Below are 23,373 nucleotides of genomic sequence, written 5' to 3'. Positions count from 1 at the left end.
TGGTCTAACTTTCACAAGATTTAAGGCAGAAACAATCATAGCTGACAATCACAATCACAATTTCAAACATGCCCCAAGTAGAAAAAATGCCAAATTCCAAAACAATTCATAAATTCACAAGCAAGGATATCAACCCTCCTGTACCAAAATTTGGTTGTACAAGACAAGGATGGTAATATTCAAATCACATCACGTTTGCATCAACTCCATTCTGGAATAATTAAGAACCCAAAACCAATCCATGAACACAATCCAAGAGAACCCTATCATCCATACCGAAACACCACCATTGAACAGATATCTCACTCTCGGCGGACGGGTGGCACATGATAGATGATGCAGATGATAATGGTGATCAAATGGTGGCACATGACAGATAATGCATGGCAATGAGAAATGTAGCCGATGAATATGCATAGTTGAATCATTCACAATAAGTCCAAGCTTTCTGCTTGGACTACAGCTCTGCACAACGAATGGCAGTTCAGAAATGCCAAAATAACCGAAAAGGAGATGAATGTGCCCCGTTCATTTTTTTCAATGACCAACACATGCTTGACAAGAAACCAAAAGTAGCTCCATCAGTTTAGTAAGAACATCTGCTCACCCACCCGTACCTTAGTCACATGCCACTCGCTCTTGGAAACAGCTGCGCAGAACCAACCAATGCCTGCAGCAACTTTCTGCTTGCCCTTGTCACTTTTCTTCTGATAGGGCCATGCATCTGTGACATGTTAGAGGAAATAAGAATCATCCTCTATTGTCAGCATCATTGTTGGTCGGTCCAGAGTTCATCTTGGATTGATCAGGAATCCAGAAAGCCAATATTGTAGACGCCGTGACAAACATGACCCGGCGAGGTGCCCACTTCACACAAGGTGTCGCACCAATATGATTGTTCCAGCATGCCACCTGCAAAGAAAACAAAAGAGTGCATGATATTCATGGTTGTTGTATACAGGCATGGGATTGGTTCTAAGCTCTGTAATGAAAGAGCAAAAAATATAAATAGATGCCCCTTATGGGCTTACAAGAACACAATGACCGCTTAGGGGTCAATACAAAACTCACACATTAGCCACTTATGGGCTTCAATCACAAGTAAAAATAATGAATATTATTGAGAGATTAGGTGCTTGAAAAAACAATACCCATCTAAGGGGAAGCACCCCTATATATGTAATGAAATATGCGGAAAAACAAAGAGTGTGATAAGCACTTACAATGCCCACTAATGAACAAACAAAAGAGGTAACACCCAAACCCACAAGAGACAACACAACATAAAAATATAAATGTCTCTTATTGAAAAAGAGAGAGGGCTCTCAAGAGTGAAAAATACAAGAGGGGTTCACCCCTATTTATACACAAAAGAAGGAGAGGAGGAATGGCCTTATGGCCTAAAAAGGAGAGCCACCTAGGGGCTCCCCATGGAGTCGTTGGGGCCCCCAACAGTCACAAATGTGACCGTTGGGGGCCCCAACAACTCCATGGTGGGGCCCCTTTTTAGTGAGCAAAAAATACAAAAAAGAAAAAAAAAATTACAAAAAATAAATGAAAAGAAACAAGTACCCCTATCGGGTACTTGTGAAATGTCTAAAATACCCCTATTGGGTATTTTAGACCATACATATATATATATATATATATATAAACATATATATATATATGAATTACATGTATTTTAACACCCTCCCTCAAGCTTTACGGGGATACAACCGAAAGCTTGTTAAGAAGAAACAAAAAACGAGGAGCATCAAGGGCCTTAGTGAAGAAGTTCGCCAACTGGTACTCAGATGTGACGTAAGGTAGTGTTATGGTTCCTCTTAGGTATTCATCACGTACGTAATGGCAGTCCATCTCAATATGCTTAGTACGCTCATGGAAGGTGTGATTGCTTGCAATATAAATTGCACTTTTGTTGTCACAACACATCTTCGAAGGGGTAGAGATGACAATGCCCATATCACTGAGGAGACTTCTTAGCCATACAAGTTTCATGGTTGTAGTGGCCATAGCACGATATTCTGCTTCCGTTGAGAACAAGGATACTTTGTGCTGCTTCTTGCATCTCCAAGAAATCATAGAGTCACCTAAGAAAACACAAAATCCCGTAGTCGAGACTCGGTCATTGGGATTTTCTCCCCAATAAGCATCAGTATAAGCAATTAAACCAAGTGATGAGGAGGAGGAAAAAAAAACTCCCTTAGTTATTGTGTTTTTGATATATCTGACGATCCTTAAAACTGCACTCATATGCACGGTTGTAAGTGCATGTTGAAACTGACTGACAGAGTGGACGGCATGAGCTATGTCTGGCCGAGTGATGGATAAGTAGGTTAGAGACCCAACAAGTTGCCGGTAGGGAGTAGGATCCTCGAGAGGTGTTCCATCTTCCAACCTTAATTTTGCATTGATGACTTCAGGGGTTTCTGTCTTCTTATCATCGAAGATACCAGATTTGGAACAAATGTCAGCAGCAAGTTTCATCTGAGGGAGAATGTACCCTCGAGGAGAGTACGTCACTTCAATCCCTAAAAAATATCTTAAGAAACCAAGGTCAGACATGTCAAAATGTTCTTTTAAAACTTTCTTAATATCATAAATTCCTTGCTCATCACTTCCATTGATGCTCATATCATCAACATAAAGTAGTAGAATAACTACTGAAGACCCTGCACTTTTCACAAACAAAGCAGTGTCAGTATAACATGAACGAAAATTCAAACTTATCATTACATTACTAAATCTATCATGCCAAGCCTTTGGGGCTTGTTTCAAACCATATAATGCCTTTTTAAGTTTGACAATTTTATCTTTACCAATACATACTCCTGGTGGAGGATCCATGTAAACTTCTTCATTTAATTCACCATTTAGGAATGCATTCTTAACATCTAGTTGATAGATAGGCCATTTTTTGACTGACGCCACGGCGATAAGAGTCCTAACGCTGGTCATCCTAGCTACGGGTGCAAAAGTTTCTTCATAATCTATACCGTATTCCTGAGCATATCCTTTTGCTACTAATCGAGCTTTATAGCGTTCTAATGAACCATCACTTTTAGTTTTAATTTTGAAGACCCATCTACGTCTAATCGATCTCTTTCCAGTAGGTAATGAAGTTATTTCCCAAGTTTTTGCCTTTTCAAGGGCACTAAGTTCTAAGTTCATGGCTTCAACCCATTGGGGAATGTTTTTTGCTTCATTATAATGTGAAGGTTCATGAAATGAGTGTAATGCAATTAGACATGCTCTATACCTTGGAGTTAGAGACTCATAGGAAACGAACCTATTAGGAGGATTGGAGATTCGGCCGGATCTCCTTAAAGAAGTTTCTTCTATGTTGGACCCTTGAGAGTATTTTTCTAAGGCGCTCATTTGAGCTTGTTGACCACGCCGAACATAGATTTGGATTGGTCTATCACTTTCATCTTCAACATTGTCAAGAGGAATATCCTCTAGGTCATTCAACGACTCATTAGAGATTTCCTCTTCTTGAGGAGTCTCATCTTCTTGGGAGAGAAGATCAAATAAGAAAGCATATTCACTTTCATCGATATCTTTAGTTTTCATAAAACCATTTTCATTTTCCAAAAAGGTTACATCTTTGGATACATAGAGTTTGTTGTTTTTCAAGTCAAAACATCTAAAACCCTTTTGATTTTCTCCATATCCTAAGAAGACACATTCAATAGCTTTAGGAGATAATTTGTCTCTTTTATGTGTAAGGACAAAACATTTACACCCAAAAATTCTTAATCTATTGAAATCGGGTGTTCTTTCAAATAGTTTTTCATATGAAGATGTATTCTGTAAGGATGAAGATATCATTCTATTTATCAAGTAAGTTGAGGTTAAGGCCGCTTCCATGATGTGTCTATGCTTTCTTTCGGCTAAACCATTTTGTTGAGGAGTCCTAGGACACGATATTTGATGACAAATTCCATTTATTTCTAAATAATTTTGAAATTCATTTGATAGATATTCTTCACCTGAATCGGATCTAAGAGTAGAGATATTACTTGAAAATTGATTTTTGACTATCATATGAAATTTCTTAAAGAAGTCAAAGACTTCGGATTTTAAATTGAGAAAGTAGATCCACACATATCTAGTGTAGTCATCAATGAAAGTAACGTAATAGGAGTATCCTCCTTTAGATATGACTGGGGAAGGACCCCAAACGTCTGAATGGACTAACTCAAAAGGTCTTTTGAACACAAATGTTCGATTTGGAAAAGGGGTGGATTTCATTTTTCCAAAAATACAACTCTTGCAAACAAAATGTTTCTCATTACAAAATTTCTTTCCAAATGGAAAGGAGTACATTTTTTAGAAACTTAGATGTCCAAGTCTTTGATGCCAAATTTCAAGATTTTTATCTTGGACATGGTTACAAAAAGAGTTAGTGGGAAGTTTCAAGTTGCTCATGTAATAGAGATCTCCCCTCCTATGGCCTTGCCCAATATGCTTCCCGGACCGGAGATCCTGTATAAAGCAATCCATAGTTGAGAAGGAAATTTCACATCCATGATCACATATTTGAGCAACAAAGAGGAGATTTAAATTAAGTTGAGGTATCACTCTCACGTTTGGCACAAAGAAATCTTTGGAAAAATTTAAGGTTCCAAAACTTTTTACTTGTAAAGATGTACCATCGGCAGTTGAAACATAGGAGTTTTTAGAGTTATTACACAAATCGGAAAGCTCATTTTCAAGAGGGGTCATATGAAAGGAAGCTCCAGAATCAAGGATCCAAGAAGACATACCTGGAGGAGAGGAAGAAGCTATGGCGACACCTGAGGTTGATGGAATCTTGAGTACAGTTTAAAGTGCTTCTGATAGTTGAGCAAGAAAAAAAGACTCCTTCCCTTTGATAGTTTCCTCCTTCTTTTGAGTAGTTTCTTCAACGGAGGCAACCTTTTTTTTAGGTGCTTCATTCAACTTAGGGAAATTAGGTCTTATGTGATCCGATTCTTGGCAATGATGGCAAATGACTTTTCTATAGTTGCCATTATAATTATTTTGCCTTCCAAAGTGTGGAGGCTTATAGGCTTTTACATGGTTGTCGGGTTTAGATACGGCCAAAACATCATCTCCTCCTTTAATCATGCCAAGACGAGTTTCTTCTTGGCATATTTCGGCTATGGCATCTTTCAAGGGAAGATGCTTAGATCTATGAAGAAGGGAAGATCTAACTTGTTCATATTCGGGCCTAAGCCCATATAGAAATTGGAAAAAGTGTTCTTTTTCCATTTGTTCACTTCTTAGTTCCACATCCACACTAGAAACCCACTTTGGTTCTAGTAAAGATAGCTCATCCCATAAGGGTCCAAGAGTGCTATAGTAATCCCTTACACTCATTTCTCCTTGCTTGATAGTCCGGATTTTTTCTTAAAGAAAGAATTGACGAGCAAGGTCTTTTTGAGTAAACATACCTTTCATAAAGAACCATGCTTCATTAGCCATCCGAACCTTAGCAATATTGGCGCAAATCTTGAGCTCCACATTGTTCATGAACCAAGCAAGAATCTTCGCATGCTTACTTTCCCAATCTTCCACTTTAGATTGGTGATCTTCAATGGCCTTCATGCGTGCATTTCCTTCAAGAGCTTTCTCTTGATCACCATTCACCATCCATCTTAGTGAGTTGGAGTTGTGGTTCCGGAATGGTGCCCATAACGTATCCCCAAAGTTTTTTTCCTTTGAGGTTGTTCTCCATGGCGGCGGCCAACATCATGTAGTTGGAGCCATTGAGCTTGAAGGAGAGATCAATCTTTTGTTCCCCTTCCATTTAATTACTCACACAAGAACAAACGAAGAGAGATACAAAAAAACAATAATATAACTACTCAACTAGCTATATTAAGAAGAAGAGCATACACAAGGCTCTGATACCATGTAATGAAATATGCGGAAAAACAAAGAGTGCGATAAGCACTTACAATGCCCACTAATGAACAAACAAAAGAGGTAACACCCAAACCCACAAGAGACAACACAACATAAAAATATAAATGTCTCTTACTGAAAAAGAGAGAGGGCTCTCAAGAGTGAAAAATACAAGAGGGGTTCACCCCTATTTATACACAAAAGAAGGAGAGGAGGAATGGCCTTATGGCCTAAAAAGGAGAGCCACCTAGGGGCTCCCCATGGAGTCGTTGGGAGCCCCCAACGGTCACAAATGTGACCGTTGGGGGCCCCATCGACTCCATGGTGGAGCCCCTTTTTAGTGAGCAAAAAATACAAAAAAGAAAAAAAAAAAAAGAATTTACAAAAAATAAATGAAAAGAAACAAGTACCCCTATCGGGTACTTGTGAAATGTCTAAAATACCCCTATTGGGTATTTTAGACCATACATATATATATATAAACATATATATATATGAATTACATGTATTTTAACAATATATACACAAAGGAGAGCCAATATAGCTCAATGACAATATTGCCCATTACCAAAACAGGAATTTACAAAACAGAAAAATAAATAAATGAAACAAAATATATACAAAGACACTAGTGTTCTTAATGGGCACAACCTATACCATGAAAAGACTGAAATACCCCCATTAGGTATTACCTATTACAACGATATGAACATATGTATCATATATATTTATATGTATATACATATATATAATACAACTTAACACTCTCCATCAAACTCATGGTGTAACCACCGAAAGTTTGTCAAGTAAGAAGTGAAACCGGGGAGATGAAAGTGATTTTGTGAAGAAGCAGCTACCTGGAATTTGGATGCTACATAGAGCAGGATAATAGTCTTCTTAAGATATTCTTCATGAACATAGTGGCAATCCATCTCGATCTACTCGGTACATTCATAGAATGCCAGCTATGTAGATGATACTTTTGTTGTCACAACACAACCTTTAAGATGGTTGCAGATGCATCCCCATGTTCTCCATTAATCTTCGCAACCACATGATTTCATATATCGTGATGGTCATGGCGTGATACTCAGCTTTTATTGACGATAGACAGCTTCTATTATTTCTTACACTTTCAGGACATCAACGAATCACCCACAAACACACAAAAGCCGATAGTTGAGCGTTTATCATTAGGGTCTACTTCCGAGTCAGAATCAATATATACAATTAATTCAAGTGGAGAAAAGAAGGACAAAAAAAATCCTAGACAAAAAAATTCTTTTCAAAACAGAATTTTGTAAATATCTTATAATGTGCATATCAGCACTCATGTACACAGTTATAGGAGAATGTTGAACCTGGTTTTTTATATGCATTGCATGAGATAAATAGGTAAGGGCTCCATCATCTGTCGATAAATAGTGGGGTCTTCTAAGGGTATCCCATCATCGATTTTCATCTTTGTGTTGATAACTTCAAGAGTACTCACCCTCTTTTCATCTATAATACTAGACCTGTCAATAATCTCAGTGGTAAACTTGGATTGAGTTAGAAAATAACCATGAGCAAAATATGTCCTAAATCCCTAAAATTTATCTAAAGAACCTTGGATTTGTCGTTTCAAAACATTTTTTATATAATTAACTCTTTGTTTATCTCCTTCAATAATGATCATATCATCAATGTAGAGAAGAAGAATAACAACACCTGCATTAGAGTTCTTAACAAACATAACAGTGTGAGTATAACAAGATTTAAAATCAAGGTTGTATGTATCATATCATATTGTACAATATGTATCATAAATATGAAGAAAATTGATTTATGAGTGTGTATCATATGTATCGCACAATACAAGCATGTATCGTACGATATAGGGTGTATCGTAGGATACATGTGTGGCACACTTAAAAAGGGGCCGAAACATAATTTTTTCATTTTTGGGTTTTAAAGACCTCTTGAGGGTCGACACCCTCATTTGTATACAAGCCATTAGAGAGGTATTTACACACCCTATGACTCGTGAGAGCGATTTGGGAGTCGATCCATGAACAAAGAAAAAAAACGTTTGCGATTTCATCAAGAGAGCACTTTCACTATTTTCCACTCAAAGGAAGTGAGTTAAGGTAATAAAAACACTATTTTTTGCTTCTTATTGAGCTTTTTGGGGCAAGATAGCAATAGGGCACTCAAATAATAAGTGAAAACCGATCAAAAATTAAGTGCAACTATTTTTATACTATTATTTTGGGTGGTATCTCTCAGTTGAAACATCATTTAGCTGGGACACATCTAAATGTTGTGGCCTCCACATCAAGGACTTTGTCGGATGCTATGAAATGCCAATGCCAACAATTACTTACTGGTTTGAGAAAAGACAAGAAAAAGAGATGAGTGGGGTAGAAATGGAGTATATGCAGCCCTGAGAGGACGAAGATGAGCTCTCTACTTCCGATCCTACAGCCCCTAGCGTAGCATCAGAAGTAGAAAGTTCTGCAATGAAGGGGAAAAGTGTAGTTAGTGCTAGTAGTAGTATCGCGGACACAAAAAAAGAGAAGTATGAGGGAGTTCTTCAAGAGGTAGAGCTAAAGGCTTCATTAGAAGTTTTTTTCCTCCTACAATTGCTCCTAGGGCGCAACCCGACATTCGTACTGCTATGACTCATCAGCATTTAGTCCAGCAGGCGAATGCCGCAGTTGGGAGATGGTTTTATGATGCATGCATTCCTTTTAATGTGGCAAATTCATTTTATTTTCATGCCATGGCAGATGTCATAACCAGTATTGGGCCTGGATATAAGATGTCTTTGTATCATGCTTTGAGAGGAAAGATTTTATATGATAATGTGAATGAAGTGAAGACTTACTATGATGAGATGAGGCAGTCATGGAGAGAGACTGGGTGTAGCATCACGACAGATGGGTGGACAGACAGAAAGTCGAGAACTTTGATAAATTTTCTTGTTTATTGCCCCAAAAGAATCATGTTTTTAAAATCAATTGATTTGTCTGATACGCCCAAGACAACAGATTATTGTTGAGGGTTTTTTAACAGGTTATGGAAGAGGTTCAACCTCAAAACATTATACAGCTCATTACTGATAATGCAACGAATTATAGGACAATAGATAAAGACCTGGTAGAAAATTATGGGTCATTTTTTTTAACCCTGTGTGTTGCCCATTGCATAGACCTCATGCATGAGAACATTGCCAGCATGAATGAGATACGACATACAGTTGAATGTTGCCAAGAAATTACAAAATTTATTTATAATCATTCATGGGTTTTGAGCTTAATGAGGAAGTATACTAGTGGTGTTGGGTTGATTCATAGTGCAGTTACCAAATTTGCTACGTGGCAGTGAAGAGTCTTGTAAAGAATAGAAATGCACTTAAAAAGATGTTTTCTTCATATAAGTGGAATGCATATCCCCGTTCCCAAAAAATAAAGCCAAGAGAAATTGTAGATTTCGTATTTAGAAGTGAATTTTGGGATTCATGTGTTAAGTTATTGAAAATAAGTATACCTTTGGTGAAGATACTTCGATTGGTTGACAACGAAAACAAACCAACTATGGGTTATCTCTATAAGACCATAGATAAAGCAAAAGAGGTCATTAGAGATAATTTAAATAGAAAGAAAAAGTTTGTATTTTTCTATATGAAACATCATTGACCATAGGTGGACTGGGCAGCTTCATCAACTTCTTCATGCTGTAGTGTATTATTTAAATCTTGTATTTAGATACTCCCCTACATTTAAGATGGACTAGGTTTGGAAGCTTCATCAACCTCTTATTGATTTCTCATTTTCTTGTTTTTTTCAGACATGTGATGGACTAGGTTTGGAAGTGATGTTCAAAACCTAAGAGCTTTTGTTATTCGCATCCTAAGTCAAACATGCAGTGTAAGTGAATGCGAAAGAAATTGAAGCGTCTTTGAGCAGATTCATACAAAGCGAAGAAACAAATTAGAGCACAAAAGACTTAATGACCTCGTGTACGTTCACTACAACCTACGACTGAAGCAAAGACAATTTTAAAATTATGAAGTTTATTTGTCATATTCATGTGTTATTTAATAGTTTTTTATGCATACAAAACTAAACTAATTTTAAATTTTCATGTTATTTTTTTAGGCATATACAAAAGTTGTCATCAAGGAGGCACAAAGAACAGTTTGATCCTATCAGTTTAAAGAACTTCTATGCATTGAATAAAGGGGTTTAAGAAGCAGACCTCTTGAATGAAGAAGACATTCAATGGATAAACGTGGAGGGAGATCAAGATGTAGATGACGAAGACCCCCACGTATATTGGAGATGATTTGAATGTCGAAGGAGGAGAAGAAGAAGATGAAGAAGATAATGATGGTGATTGATTATATACTTCTTAGAAACTTGGTTACATATTACAATTTATAACTGTTAAGTATTCATAAACTTGATTTTTTTGTTTTTTGATGAATCTTGTGGCATGTTCTTACATAAATGCTTCACATGTGATTTTATGGTTGCATTTTGTGCATTTCATCATTATTTTGTGTGTCATGATTTTTTAGAATTTTGGGTAATTTTTCTGATATTTGACGATTTTTTTTAGAATTTAAAAAAAAAAAATCAAAATTTATGGTTTTTTACGATACGATACGTATCTTATTTTGGGCTCGAACGATATGGGTTGCTATATGATACATACAACCTTGCTTAAAACTAAGTTTAATCATAACATAGCTAAATCTATCATATCAGGCCTTACGAGACTATTTCAAACCATACAAAGCTTTAAGTAAAATAACCTTTCCTGCTGCAATTTCATATGCTAGTGGAATATCCATATATATTTCTTTTAATTTCCCATTCAAAAAGACATTTTTGACATCCATCTGATAGATGGGCAATTCCTAATGACAACAACTATAAGAGTTTTAACAGAGGTGATCCTAGCTACTGGTGCAAATGTTTCATCGTAGTTTATTTTATATTCTTAGGAATAACCCTTGGCAACTAACCTAGCCTTATACCATTCAAGGGAGTCATCACTCTTGGTTTTAACCTTATATACCCATCTACAACCTATAGACTTTTTTTCTTTTAGGTAACTCTATTATTTACTGTGTTAGATTTTTCTAAAGCATCAACTTCTATGTTAATGGATTCAATCCATTGAAGATGGGTTTTGGCTTGCTTATAAGAATTGGATTTAAAATAAAAAAAAGATTTTGGCTAGGCAAGCTCTATATTGAGGGAAAAAAACTCAGAGGATACAAATCTATTTGGGAGTCTAGACTAGCAGATCTCCTAAGGGTACCAGATTCTTGTGACTCAAAGCTAAAATATATATCTAAAGCATTAGGTTGAGTACCATTGCCCCTTCTCCTGTGTTGAAGAAAAAGATGGTTGTCTCTATCTATATCACGAACATCAAAAGGAGTATTTACTTGAGGTTCTTCGTTTCCATTATCAATACTTAAAGAATCTTATCTTTAGGAAGTAATTCAAACAAGAAAGAGTAATTTCTAGCTTTCTTAGGCACATTTTGATAAAAAAAACTTTCTTTTTTCAAAAAAGTCACATTTCGAGAGATATAGCTTATCATCATGAACATCAAAACATCTAAATCCTTTTTGGGTTTTTCTGTATATGAGAAAAACACAAGAATTTGCATGAGACAATTTATCATTTTTATTGGTACGAACAAAGCATTTACATCCAAAAGTTCTTAGTCTAGAAAAATCAGGGGAGGTTTTATAAAAACTTTCAAGAGGGGTAATGTTTTGAAACTTTATAGAGAGAATACGATTTATGAGATAAACAGTGGTAAGGGCGGCTTCGGCCCAAAATTCCTTTGGGACATTTTTTAAAATAAAAAGGATTCTAGTAGTTTCTATGATATGCCTATGTTTTCTTTCAGCCAAGTCATTTTTTTGAGGGGTATAAGCACAAGATCTTTGTTGAACAATTCCATTTAGTTCCAAATATTTTTTAAAATCATTTGACATAAACTCTCCCTTGAATCAGAACAAAAAATAATTATATTAGACTAAAATAGATGTTTTACTGAGTTATGAAAGGATTTAAAATTTTCAAATACTTCATGTATGTGCCTAAGAAAGTAAATCTAAGTGCAACGAGAATAATCATCAACAAAGATTACATAATAAGCATAACCACCCTTAGATACAATTGGTGTCGGACCCCATATATCTGAATGTATTAATTCAAGTGGTTTAGTAGCAAAAAAAGTTCTCTCTTGAAAGAGAATGACCTTCATTTTACCAAGAATACAATAAGTGCAATCAAAATTTTCACTATAAAATTTCCTCAAATGAGGTATATTGGACAATTTAGATATGCTAGGATGACCTAGCCTTTGATGCCACAACATAATATCCAAATCATGTACATTATAACAAAAAGTATTTTGGGGAATTACCAATTGATCCATATAATAGAAACATTCTTCTCTATGGCATTCCCTAACCTGCATCTCGAACTAGAGATCTTGCACCAAACATTAATTCGATGAAAAGAAGATTCTACAACCATGATCGGCAATTTGATAAATGGAAAGAAGATTTAAATTGAGTTTTGGGACAAATCTAATTTTTGGTATATAAAAATTTAAAGAATTTTTAAAGACACCAAATCCTTTTATATCAAGAGAGGAGTCAGGGTGGTGAAAACATTAGATCTACTTAAATTATTTCTACATTCGAAAAGTAAATGATCATGGGAGATCATATGAAAAGAAGCACCGAAGTCCAATAGCCAAAAAAATTTACTTGGAAGAGAAGAAAAGGATACCATGACTCTCGTGATGAAAGAAAATGAACCTTTGAGAAGCAATTATAGGGCTCCATTAATTGGGACAATGACATGGTTCCAACAGATTTGGAATCTTCATTGGTTTCATTCTTATCCTCATACGATGCATTTACGTTTGCCGGTTTTCGTTCATCCTTTCCTTTAAATTTGGGGCAATAAGGTTTAATGTTCCCTAGTTATCCACAATTATGGCATATGATCTTTTCTCTTCCTCCATCATTACGTTCCCTCCCAAAGTTGGGTCTTGTGAAGTGATGAGGCTTGTAAGTGTTAGTGTTGGCCCTAGGTCTTTGGACCGCCAACACAATATCTTTGGATTCTTTGGACTCGGTCATGGTCTTCAACCTATTATCTTCCATACATACTTCGGCCAAAAAATCATGAAAAAGTGGAGGCTCATCTTTCTCACGATAAGTAATGGTGACCCTCACATATTCAAATTCGGGTCCTAAGCCTTGCATAAATTGAAAAAATTGGTCACCTTGTGTGCATCAATGGATCTTGTTACTTATTTTTCATTTGTGAGCTATGTCACATGGGTGCGGGTGCGGGTGCGAGCGCGGGTGCGGGTGCGGGTGCGGGTGCGGGGATTCGGCACTTCCAAAAAACCCGGGTGTGGGGGTGCGGCAGGGGCAAAAATGTAAAAATATATATATATATATATATAAAAAGGGGATCGTTGTTTCCCCCCAGGTTTTTCTGCTGACAGCTGCTGTCAGCAGAATTTTTTTTAAAACAAAATTCGCAGCCTTGACAGACAACAGCTGTCAGCCCTGACAGACAGCTGTTGTCAGCAGAATTTTTTTTAAAAAAAATTCGCAGCCCATTTCATAGGGCAAATTTTAAAAAAAAATAAAAAAAAGGACCTAAATGATCCTGGGTGCGGTCAACGCACCCAGGATCGGGTTGACCGCACCCGGTGCCGCACCCGCACCCGCGTCGAGTCGCATCGACGCGGGTGCGGCACCCTGCTAGCCGAATCCCTGTGACATAGTTTGTGAGTGGCATCTCTATGGGTAAACGTTTGCTTGATAAAAATCTAAGCTTCATCCCGACTTTCAAATTCCAAAATGTTCTCACATGGCTTCACACATATGCTTCTCATGAAGAATGAGAGCACTTTAGCATGGCCTACTTCCCATGCTTTATAGCTATTTTTGTAATCCAAGATAGCTTTATCTCTCTCATTTCCTTTGGGGATCTCTTCTTTCGATGTTTCATCTTCTTCCACCACAACTTTGGTAAGTATAGGTTGAGGTTCCAAAGTGGAACCATCAACGAAATGCCACGATTCTTTCCCTACTAATATTCTTTTCACCGCGGTGGCCCACATGTTGTAGCTAGTCCCATTGAATTTGATGGAAACAACGGTTACGACTCCTTGTCTGCCATGGAGGAAAAGGGAATAGAAGAGAGAAAAGAAAAGGGAGAAAAAAAGAGATAAAGATTGTTGATGGCACGCTTTTCGAAGCAACAAACCGACGCTCCTACGATCTTCATGGTCTACCATGCTATCTTCAAATACAAAGAACAATCAAGGAGCACTAAGGCTCTGATACCATGTAATGAAAGAGCAAAAAATACAAATAGATGCCTCTTATCCGCTTACAAGAACACAATGACCACTTATGGGTCAATACAAAACTCATACACATAAGCCACTTATAGGCTTGAATCACAAGTAAAAATAATGAATATTATTGAGAGATTGGGTGCTTGAGAAAGCAATACCCATCTAAGGGGAAGCACCCCTATATATGCACAAAGGGCTATATTGGGATCTCCCAACAACTATATTTGGGCAATGACAATATTTCCCATTACAAAAACAGGAATTTATAAAACAGAAAAAAATAAAGGAAACAAAAAATATACAAAGACACTAGTGCCCCTGGTGGGCACAGCCTATACTGTGGAAAGACTGAAATACCCTTATTGGGTATTACCTATTACAATGATATGAACATATGTATCATATATATATATATATGATTATATACATACATATATATATATATATATATATATGTATGTATATAATCATATATATATATGTATGTATATAATCATATATATATATATGATTATATACATACATATATATATATGATACAACTTAGCAAGCTCACCACAAAGAGACACTTTATTATATAAGCATGGTAGATGACAGTTAAATTTGAACTCTCAAGAGGCACTGGCTAAAATAATGACACTTCTGCACCACCAGCAATGAATTTGATACACTTTCTATGATATATCGTGTATTATACTATGTTGTATAATTGGAATATCTCCAATTTCTTCCTGTACGACATCCTGGGCTTCACAGGCACAAGATGAGAATATTCCTCTAATTGCAACAATTGGGTTGAACAGGGAACAATGCAACAGCTGCTACAGGAGTCTAACAGCCTCCCCAGCAGTCATAATAGCAGCCAATCAATGGTCCATGTAATCAGGACCCTACATTTACCAGTCAGGCAGAAACCATGTCTCATGAACATTGGCTGCCTATCTCAATTGTGTTCTAGAACATTACATGGTATCAGAGCCTTGGTGCCCCTTGAACTATTTCTACTGTAAGAAAGTTTTAAGCCCTTGGAAAAGTCTATTTTCTATTTACCTCATTTCTCATGTCAATGCTCCATGCACGAAGCATTCCATCTCCAGATCCTGCAGCATGTACGGGCAGTAGCATTTAAGATTAGAAACAAAAAAATTGAAATAGTTGCTATAACTTTAAATAAAGCCTCCAAAAAGCAAACTTCATGCAAGTTCCAGACAAATTTAATCTAACTACTATACATAAAACCACAAAGAGTTAGCCAATGTAAATTCACCCCTTTTTCAAGGAGCCAATCCTATTTTATGTTCTTTTATTAATTCTCCAAATATTTTAAACAAAAAGTTTGAAAGAAATGGTTAACAAATACCTCCTTTCTCGCTCTCACACACACAACATTGGCCACGTCTACCACTACTTCAAAGTTCAACCCCCCCCCCACCTCTCTCTCTCTCTCTCTCTCTCTCTCTCTCTCTCTCTCTCTCTCTCTCTCTCTCTCTCTCTCTCTCTCTCTCTCTCTCTCTCTTCTTGAACATCATACTACTTGGTGACTATGAAGGCATGTGCCCTTAACTCTACGTGAAAACTGTTTCTCCCCTTTATGTTCACTTTTTCTCTAGCAATGGAAAAGGAGGATTATGAAGCAGGCATTGATGGATTTCTTGAAGAAAGGAAGAACCCTCCGTTCCAAAGCATGCGTATGAAAGTGTCTCAAAGAGAGCAGGTTGGTGCACTCCAAAATCCATGAATTGATGGTTCATGTTGGCATTTGAGATTTGACTACAGCCTCTGACCAAACGGTGACACATTCCTAATGTAACAAACTAGTAATCTCATTTTCCTGATTATGTTTTTTATGTTAACCTTTTGACTGATTTGGTCTTTCTTTGTGAATGGCTGGCAGTGTTAATGGCGGGTTGATTCATTTCCATGAGTCTCTCTCTCCCCCAAATTTATCTTAGAAACTGAAGAGTTCTCTTTCTTCTTTCAACAACATGAACCTCTCATTTTATTCTTAAGATTTTGGGTGCACAAAAATGATATAGCCACATTGCTATTCAAGTCTTAAACTTATATCCAGAAAAAAATGCAAAATCAAGGAGAGATAACTGATTCTAATTCATTCACTTCTGTATGCCTAACATATTTTTGTTTATGATACACCATCAAAAGTAAGTGCATATAAACTACCATTTTAGAAATAATGTAGCTTTTAAAATTGTTAAATGTTCTACTTATCTTTAAACATATCATGCCAAGTGAATTATCATTTGGCATTCTTATGGCCACTTGGGCAAAGACTTCATGCATAGCACTCATACATTGCTATTGGGCTGATATTAAGTAGAGTAGAGCATCACCAAGGCCATTGATGGCTTCAGTGGCTCATGCACACTCAAACATGGCTCGGTTCTATTTAGCTAATGACTGGATTTTTTGCAGTCCATTATAACTCCATTCACGTTAGATGGGCCTAATAAAAGTTTAATATGCAAAAACCAATTCCATTGATTGTCATGTTATTACATAAGTGCAGCAAATGACTTTTTCTTGTGTGCACTTGTGCACACGCTTGTGCAATGCACGTGCACATTACTAGTCAACAGTAAAGAAAGAATCAACTAATAATTTTATTACCTCCACATGCAAAAGAACTGAAATTAGACTTGTCACTATAAAATGTTTAAAAGAATTCTAAAAAAATGCCAACCTTGGTAGTATTAACTGAGGCCAAAGACATTAGGCTCAAGGACTATCTACTTAGGGCACTCGTCATTTTTCTTCTCACTGACTAATGGCTTTCTGTTTCTTTTCATCAGCATGTTGGGGGACAACACCTGATGACAATTCAAGATGATCCCTTGCTAAAATAACATGTCTTACAAGCCTAGCTATAACTCAGCCATTGCATTGTTTATTACTTATGCAAGAACATATAAGATCCTTTCTCACCAATGGTGTAAATAGCATTGAAGCGTAGCAAGGCGTAAGACCCGCTCATGAAGCAAGGCATAAGCCTCGAGGCATAAGCTTCACAAAAAATATTAAAAAATTGAGCAAATAATAAAACAAAAATAAAGATGCAGCATTTATGTACTATTAATGAATAATTGGATATTAAGTGAGGAATCTAAACTAAATTATAAAACAAATTCCGAGCAACGACTACAATGCAAGGAGAAGAAGAAGATCGGCAGAGGAAGAAGAAGAATAAAGAGGAGGAGGAGCATAAGAGGAACAGAAGAAGAGACGAAGAAGGAGAAGATCGGCAGAGGAGGAAGAAGAAGGAGGAGGAGAAGAACATAAGAAGAAAAGGATCGGCAGAGGAAGAAGAAGAAGAAGAAGGATGAGGAGGAGAATAAAAGAAGATGAAGAAGAAGATCGGCAAAGGAAGAAAGAGAAGAAGAGACGAAGAAGGAGAGAGAGAGAGAGAGAGGTATGTACATGCCAATCTTCTTCTTCTTTTTCTTTCTTCTTCCTCTGTTGATCTTCTTCTTCTTCTGTCAAGCAAGCTAGCCAGAGAGAGGGGGGGAGGGCCCTATGGGGCCTCCCTCTTTTTCTTTTAAAAAGAAGAAAAGAACAAGGCATGCACCTCAAGGCCCAGGCGCGCCTTGCCCTAAAGCATCGCCAAGGCCCATGAGGTGCACGCCTTAAGGTGCCTTGTGCACCAGTAGTGTGCCTTGAGGCACCAAAGGCAGTGCCTTTCTTACTGTGATAATCACACTAATTGATCATGAAGCTATTAGCTTTTTCAAATAATGTTTTCTAACTTTTTTGCATGAAAATAAATAGAAAAATTATATGCTATGACTATCAAAAGTTCTCGATAAATAAATATTAACCCATAAACTTTATACATGTAACCAAAGACATTTCAAAAGAAAATATAACAAATAACTACACCATAAATGAACCATGCTGAACTCATCTATGTGGTCAGATTAAGCAACAAAAGCTAGAATCTACGATTTCCCACCAGATAATATGGTACTAATGACATGACTAAATATTGACTGTGTGTGTTATATCTATCTAGCTATTATAATATATATATATATATATATATATATGTCCTAGACATTTGGGTATTCATTGGTGTATTAAATGTGCAAGTCCCCCTGCAATCTCCTCCAAACTTTTGGGATACGAAAAGCAATTATCAGAATATAGAGCCAGTGAAAATTTATTTTCATTTTCTCATTTATTGTTCTTATGATCAGCCACAGATGTAAAACTGCAGATACAAGCAAGACAGTCATGGGAAACAAGAAACTGCCAACCTAACCATATAACATTAAGCCAAATGTTCCATGTAATTCTTACTAAATGTCACACTAATAAAGACAGCCAAACACAAGTTTCTGATATGGTTGAAATTTGAAACAGTTATTATGCTAAAAGCATGGGAAAAACAAATCATACAATACAATGCTACAACAGTTAACCATATCTGGTCGGAAAAATGTGAGAAAAGTATAATCAATGAGGATATCATACCTCAGGTAGTATGGTTGATAAAAACCTAAAATAGAATAGTAAAATTATTCCTCAATTTATTAAGCGCTGAATGTCTATCCAATTTATTTAGCAGGTAACCAAACAATACTCTTCATGGCACATAGTTAAAGGCAGAGAAAAAATTCTACACAGAAGAGAACACCTCTATAATAATAACAATGTCAACAGTGATGAACTCAAAATTGGATTCATAGGCTACCTGAAACAACATAGCGCCCATCTGGAGTAAAGGTTGCTTCTACTGTGGAATCACGACATAATTCTAAATTGAATCCACATTTCTGGAAATAGAAATAAACTATTAGAAAAACTTCATTCCAGAACATGTATATGCAGTGATTCAGCAAATCAAGTGCTACAGTTTCAGCATGCGCCTAGACACAGTCATATAGAAGCAGTAAAAAAGATCTGGAAATACATTAAAGGGACTAACGCAGATTGGGATCGAGATCCATCAACATGAAGGTCTTTTGATGGGTTATGGAGTACATTTAGAACAACACTTGATCTCGTGGTGAAGTAAGCATTAAAGAACAGTGGCACGATCAAGCACTAAAGATTAGTATAGGGAAATGGCAGCTGTTAGAGCTCAGATTTATACATTCCTCACCTTCTTGTGGCTTTGGGCAAGAAAATAGACCAATCAGTGATATATTATGGTAATTGCAGTGCAGATGCAATTGTAGCCAACACAATTCAACATGGGAAAATGGAACATGCTGAACTAGACCAAAATTTTGTGCGAGAAACGATAGAAGACCAAAAAAGTTCAGCCTTTGTTCATTTCAAGAGAGAATCAAATTGCAGACCTCTTCACAAAGCCCTTACCATCAGCTCATCATTGGCTGCTGAAAAGCAAAACTTCTTATAGTTGTCACCATGCACAATTGATGGAGAGTATTTAGAATACATGCATAAGCATTTATGCTTGGCATCAAGGGCATTTCTATCCATTGTAATATGTATTAGATTTAGCATCAATATTGTTATATTGTAAGGGCATTTATCTAAGACAACATGTATTATACAAAGGGGATAATTAGGGTGTTTCCTAAGCAATGAGTCGCTTTGTAGCCAAGAATAGTCTCCTATTCGTTCTTATCTTCTCTATCAGACATCACATAAGGGCACATTTTCCAAGGTTATGATTCCCAAGAAAAAAATAACATTAGTATGTGATGTGTGCAGAAAAGTAAATAAGTTTCAGTTAAACAATATAATCAAATGTCATTTATTGGATTCAAATGTAAACTAACCTTCTCCCCACCATATGCATCAAGAACATAAATGTGATTGTTTGTTGTTGTCAGGAGCATCGACTTGCCATCATTGCTGAATTTAATGTCGCAAACTTCTGATGTATCTCCACCAACAAGAAAGGTATCAAATGGGCCCTGTGATATAAGAAATTAATATGAAATACGGAACATAACATGTGAAATCGGCAATTCATGCAATCTGGTCACAAACCTTGTCATAAGAACGTGAATCAAATAACTTGATAGCCCCCCCTTCCATAGCTACCGCAAATACAAGTCCTTGTTGATCATAGGCAACAGTAGGTCGACCACGCAAGCGCAGAAGTCCCTGCATGCTATAGCAGAATCCATGAATAACAATCAGATAATATGTAAATATTTAGATAGCCAAATCAAAAGGGTGTTCTTCCCATCAAACTTCAGAAGAGTCAAAGATGATTATCACAGATGTTCCATATGAAACAGAAAGAAAGCAATAAAACATTAACCTGGCAAGCATTTACACGAAGGTCCCACAATCGCACAGTGTGATCAAGTGAACTTGACATGAAGCTATCATTGACAGGTGACATGCAGAGAGAAACCACCCTACAGCCAGAAAGAATAAATAACAATGACAAAAAAAACACTATTGTTATGAAACTAATGAAGGCTCTCCGGCATAATCACCTCTCTCTGTGGCCTTTGAAATTACGCAAGCATCGATTATCGTACAGAGAAAGATAACGCAGAGATTCTAGTTCAGAAAAAAAAAATGTCCTTAGTCCATATAACATAAAATTAAGCAGATTCTATATCATAAACTACTATTTTCTGAGGCTTACCATTTGTTGCACCCAAATTGTATCTTGAAGAGCATATAATAGAGTTTGGGTGATGTGTGAAGCATATTCGATCAACACCATGCCTTTTGTTGTATGTCATCTTCAGCAACCTGGATATTTCAATTAGAAGCATATGGGATCAATGGTTCCATACCCTCATGAAAATAGATCCCATGTCATGTAGGCTTTATACATGTATACATAATACATACACACAAACATGTATATATATATATAAACATATATATATATATATAATTTCAGTTGAATATGCTTTTCATTGGGTCATATATGTTACAGGGCATGATGCTGCTCAGTAATGAGCAAATCTGAATACACTTGAGAAAGATAAAATGGTGCATTCCTATGGGTCCCCACAGCCAACATTTTCACAAGATGACCACCTTGGATTTAGCAGCAAAGAATGCTAAGTGAGTGAGGAGGGAAAACTAAAAGAGGCCTTCTATATGTAGAAGGGTAACATGTTCATGAAGATAAGTTTTGCAGGCACATTCTCCTCAAGAAGGCAAGAATCATTCTTAGAAAAATAAAAAATGGAAGTGTTGATGGATGCGATTTTAATCACAGGGCAAAGGCTCTTCAACAGAGAATATCTGCCAAAAAATTACGTGATAATATTTTTACCAGTATTATCAGTCTGTGGTGATTGATGGTTAAAGACAAATATTTTCTGTTTGTTTGATGTTTTTTCAAGGGCTTTTGAGTACTCTTTTCATGGAATCATAGAAGCCGGAATCCAAGCTTTTCTTTGTAGTGGTTTAGATATTTGGTCTCCTATTAGAGATGTTTCCTCCTCGATTGTTATGGTTGATAACTTATAACCATTTAACCATGAAAAGGATTTTTTATAAGGATATTACTTATACATAGGAAATTGTCATTTTTTTTCATATTAACCTTCCTAGAAGGCACATAATTCTCGAACAACTCTGTGAAACAACAGACAGGAAGCTTTCTCACTGAGGCCCTGACAACAAAGTGGCATCCCTCTCCAATTAGTGTACATTTTTCATTAAATTTTCAGACAATATGATGCATTAATGCACTAAGCAATCAATCCAAGTGTCTGATGACATCATCACATATAGTTTCTCTCCATTTGTCCCTAGAACTAAAATTACTTTAAGATCTTTATCTTTTAAGGATAGCTTATGAGAATGATTTTTCCTACAAGTATGATTGACAAAAAGTAGAGAAGCTATGCAACTTAGCATGATTAAGCTTCTCCTCAGAGTCACAAAGAACTTCCCTCACAGCATCCAACCATGCACAATCTAGGAACAGCAGTCGAAAGGTTGATAAACAAACAAATAAATAAAGATGAGCAATTGCTAAGAGTTGGGCAATTGCTAACGAAAATACAGTTACACAGTCAATCACTCACGTAGCATTTGCAATATCATAGAGCCGCACCGAATCATCCTCGCTAGCTGTAACCAATAGGTCCTCAGTCCGATGAAAATCAACTGAGCTAATCTTTCCAACCTGTAAAACATGAAACAGCAATAAACAAAAACACAAACTTTAATAAATAAAAGCATGAGGAAACCATCAGGGAAAGAAAAATGAAAACAATAGCCATTTTCTTTAAAACCATAATAAAAAGGAAATACAAGTCATTTAACTCATGATCAATGCATATTTGCTTAATAGATATGGTACACAAACCCAAACTTCCACTAAAATAGAAAAGGAAAATTGGGTCAACTAGTCTGTGATCAATCTGTAGTTAATCGGAAATTATTCTGAAAAGGCTTCTCAAGGACATAATTTTACACCATTTACCATCCTGGCGATTTTGTTCCAAACTTGAGCCACTGATGTAGGCCAGGAGGAGCTTCTCGTTCTCTCAGAAAAAAAAAGGTCCATGCTTAATACCATTAATACTTCAAAAACTACAGTTAGATCACAAAAGATTAATCAGACAGTGTGTATAACAAGAACTGAATGTGAAGATTTGAGTTCTACAATTTTGCAGTATGTTCTCTCTTTTCCTAGCTATATGTAGTTTAGCAGTTCCCAGACAATTATCATTGTTGTACAAAATCTTTCTTCTATATGGAATTTCCCATCTTATTCACCTAAATAAAATCAAAGAAAAAAAAAACATCGGCTTCAAATTATCGGAAAATGCAGAGAAAAAGGAAAAACTTACATAGTCAGAGAAGACCGCTCCAACAGCCATACTTCTCACCATGTCATCATTCAATTCTGTGACAGCCATATTCATCACCTACACTTCCACATTAACAAAAACCCAACATCAACAACCCACCACCATATCAATTCGGGAGAAAGAATTACTCGGAGAGAGAGAGAGAGAAACAGGTGGGTTACATGAATTTCTGCAAATTAAAGGATTTTTATGTTGAAGATGGATAAATAACGAGATTAAGGAATGGCGGTCGATGTTGGTGTTGGAGTAAAAGAAGCCTATTTTGTAATTGAGTTACAGGTTTTTG

The 23,373-nt window shown here is 36.4% G+C and overlaps 1 protein-coding gene across 2 annotated transcripts; it reads right to left on the bottom strand.

Moving 5' to 3' along the window:
- Positions 1 to 380: 380 nt before the first annotated feature.
- LOC149834035 (Transducin/WD40 repeat-like superfamily protein) lies at positions 381 to 23,373 on the bottom strand. 2 transcript variants are annotated; one of them, XM_090009937.1, is made up of 11 exons: positions 23,249 to 23,373; positions 23,067 to 23,144; positions 22,296 to 22,396; positions 20,891 to 21,000; positions 20,736 to 20,802; positions 20,555 to 20,654; positions 20,278 to 20,394; positions 20,064 to 20,201; positions 19,007 to 19,088; positions 15,349 to 15,398; positions 381 to 912 (listed from the first exon to the last, which is right to left on the bottom strand). In XM_090009937.1, exons 2-11 carry the CDS (start codon positions 23,139 to 23,141, stop codon positions 751 to 753), a joined length of 1,002 nt encoding a protein of 333 aa, XP_089866063.1. In that variant the 5' UTR covers positions 23,142 to 23,144; positions 23,249 to 23,373; the 3' UTR covers positions 381 to 750. The 2 variants fall into 2 exon arrangements, with proteins under 2 accessions (XP_089866063.1, XP_089866064.1); XM_090009938.1 differs by lacking the exon at positions 23,249 to 23,373 and having other exon boundaries at positions 23,067 to 23,161.

Source organism: Nuphar pumila, chromosome 6 (assembly GCF_984573655.1).
Source record: "Nuphar pumila chromosome 6, dmNupPumi1.hap1.1, whole genome shotgun sequence".
Taxonomy (NCBI): Eukaryota; Viridiplantae; Streptophyta; class Magnoliopsida; order Nymphaeales; family Nymphaeaceae; genus Nuphar; species Nuphar pumila.
Note: the sequence above shows the minus strand (reverse complement) of the source record. Positions and strands in the feature narration are given on the sequence as shown.

Excerpts from the sequence above, each read along its gene's own strand:
- LOC149834035 (XM_090009937.1), bottom strand. The coding sequence starts at position 23,141 with ATGAATATGGCTGTCACAGAATTGAATGATGACATGGTGAGAAGTATG. Across the intron at positions 20,803-20,890 it reads CAATTTGGGTGCAACAAATG|AATCTCTGCGTTATCTTTCT; the intron begins GTAAGCCTCAGA and ends TTTCTGAACTAG. Across the intron at positions 20,395-20,554 it reads TTCGTGTAAATGCTTGCCAG|GGACTTCTGCGCTTGCGTGG; the intron begins GTTAATGTTTTA and ends TATAGCATGCAG.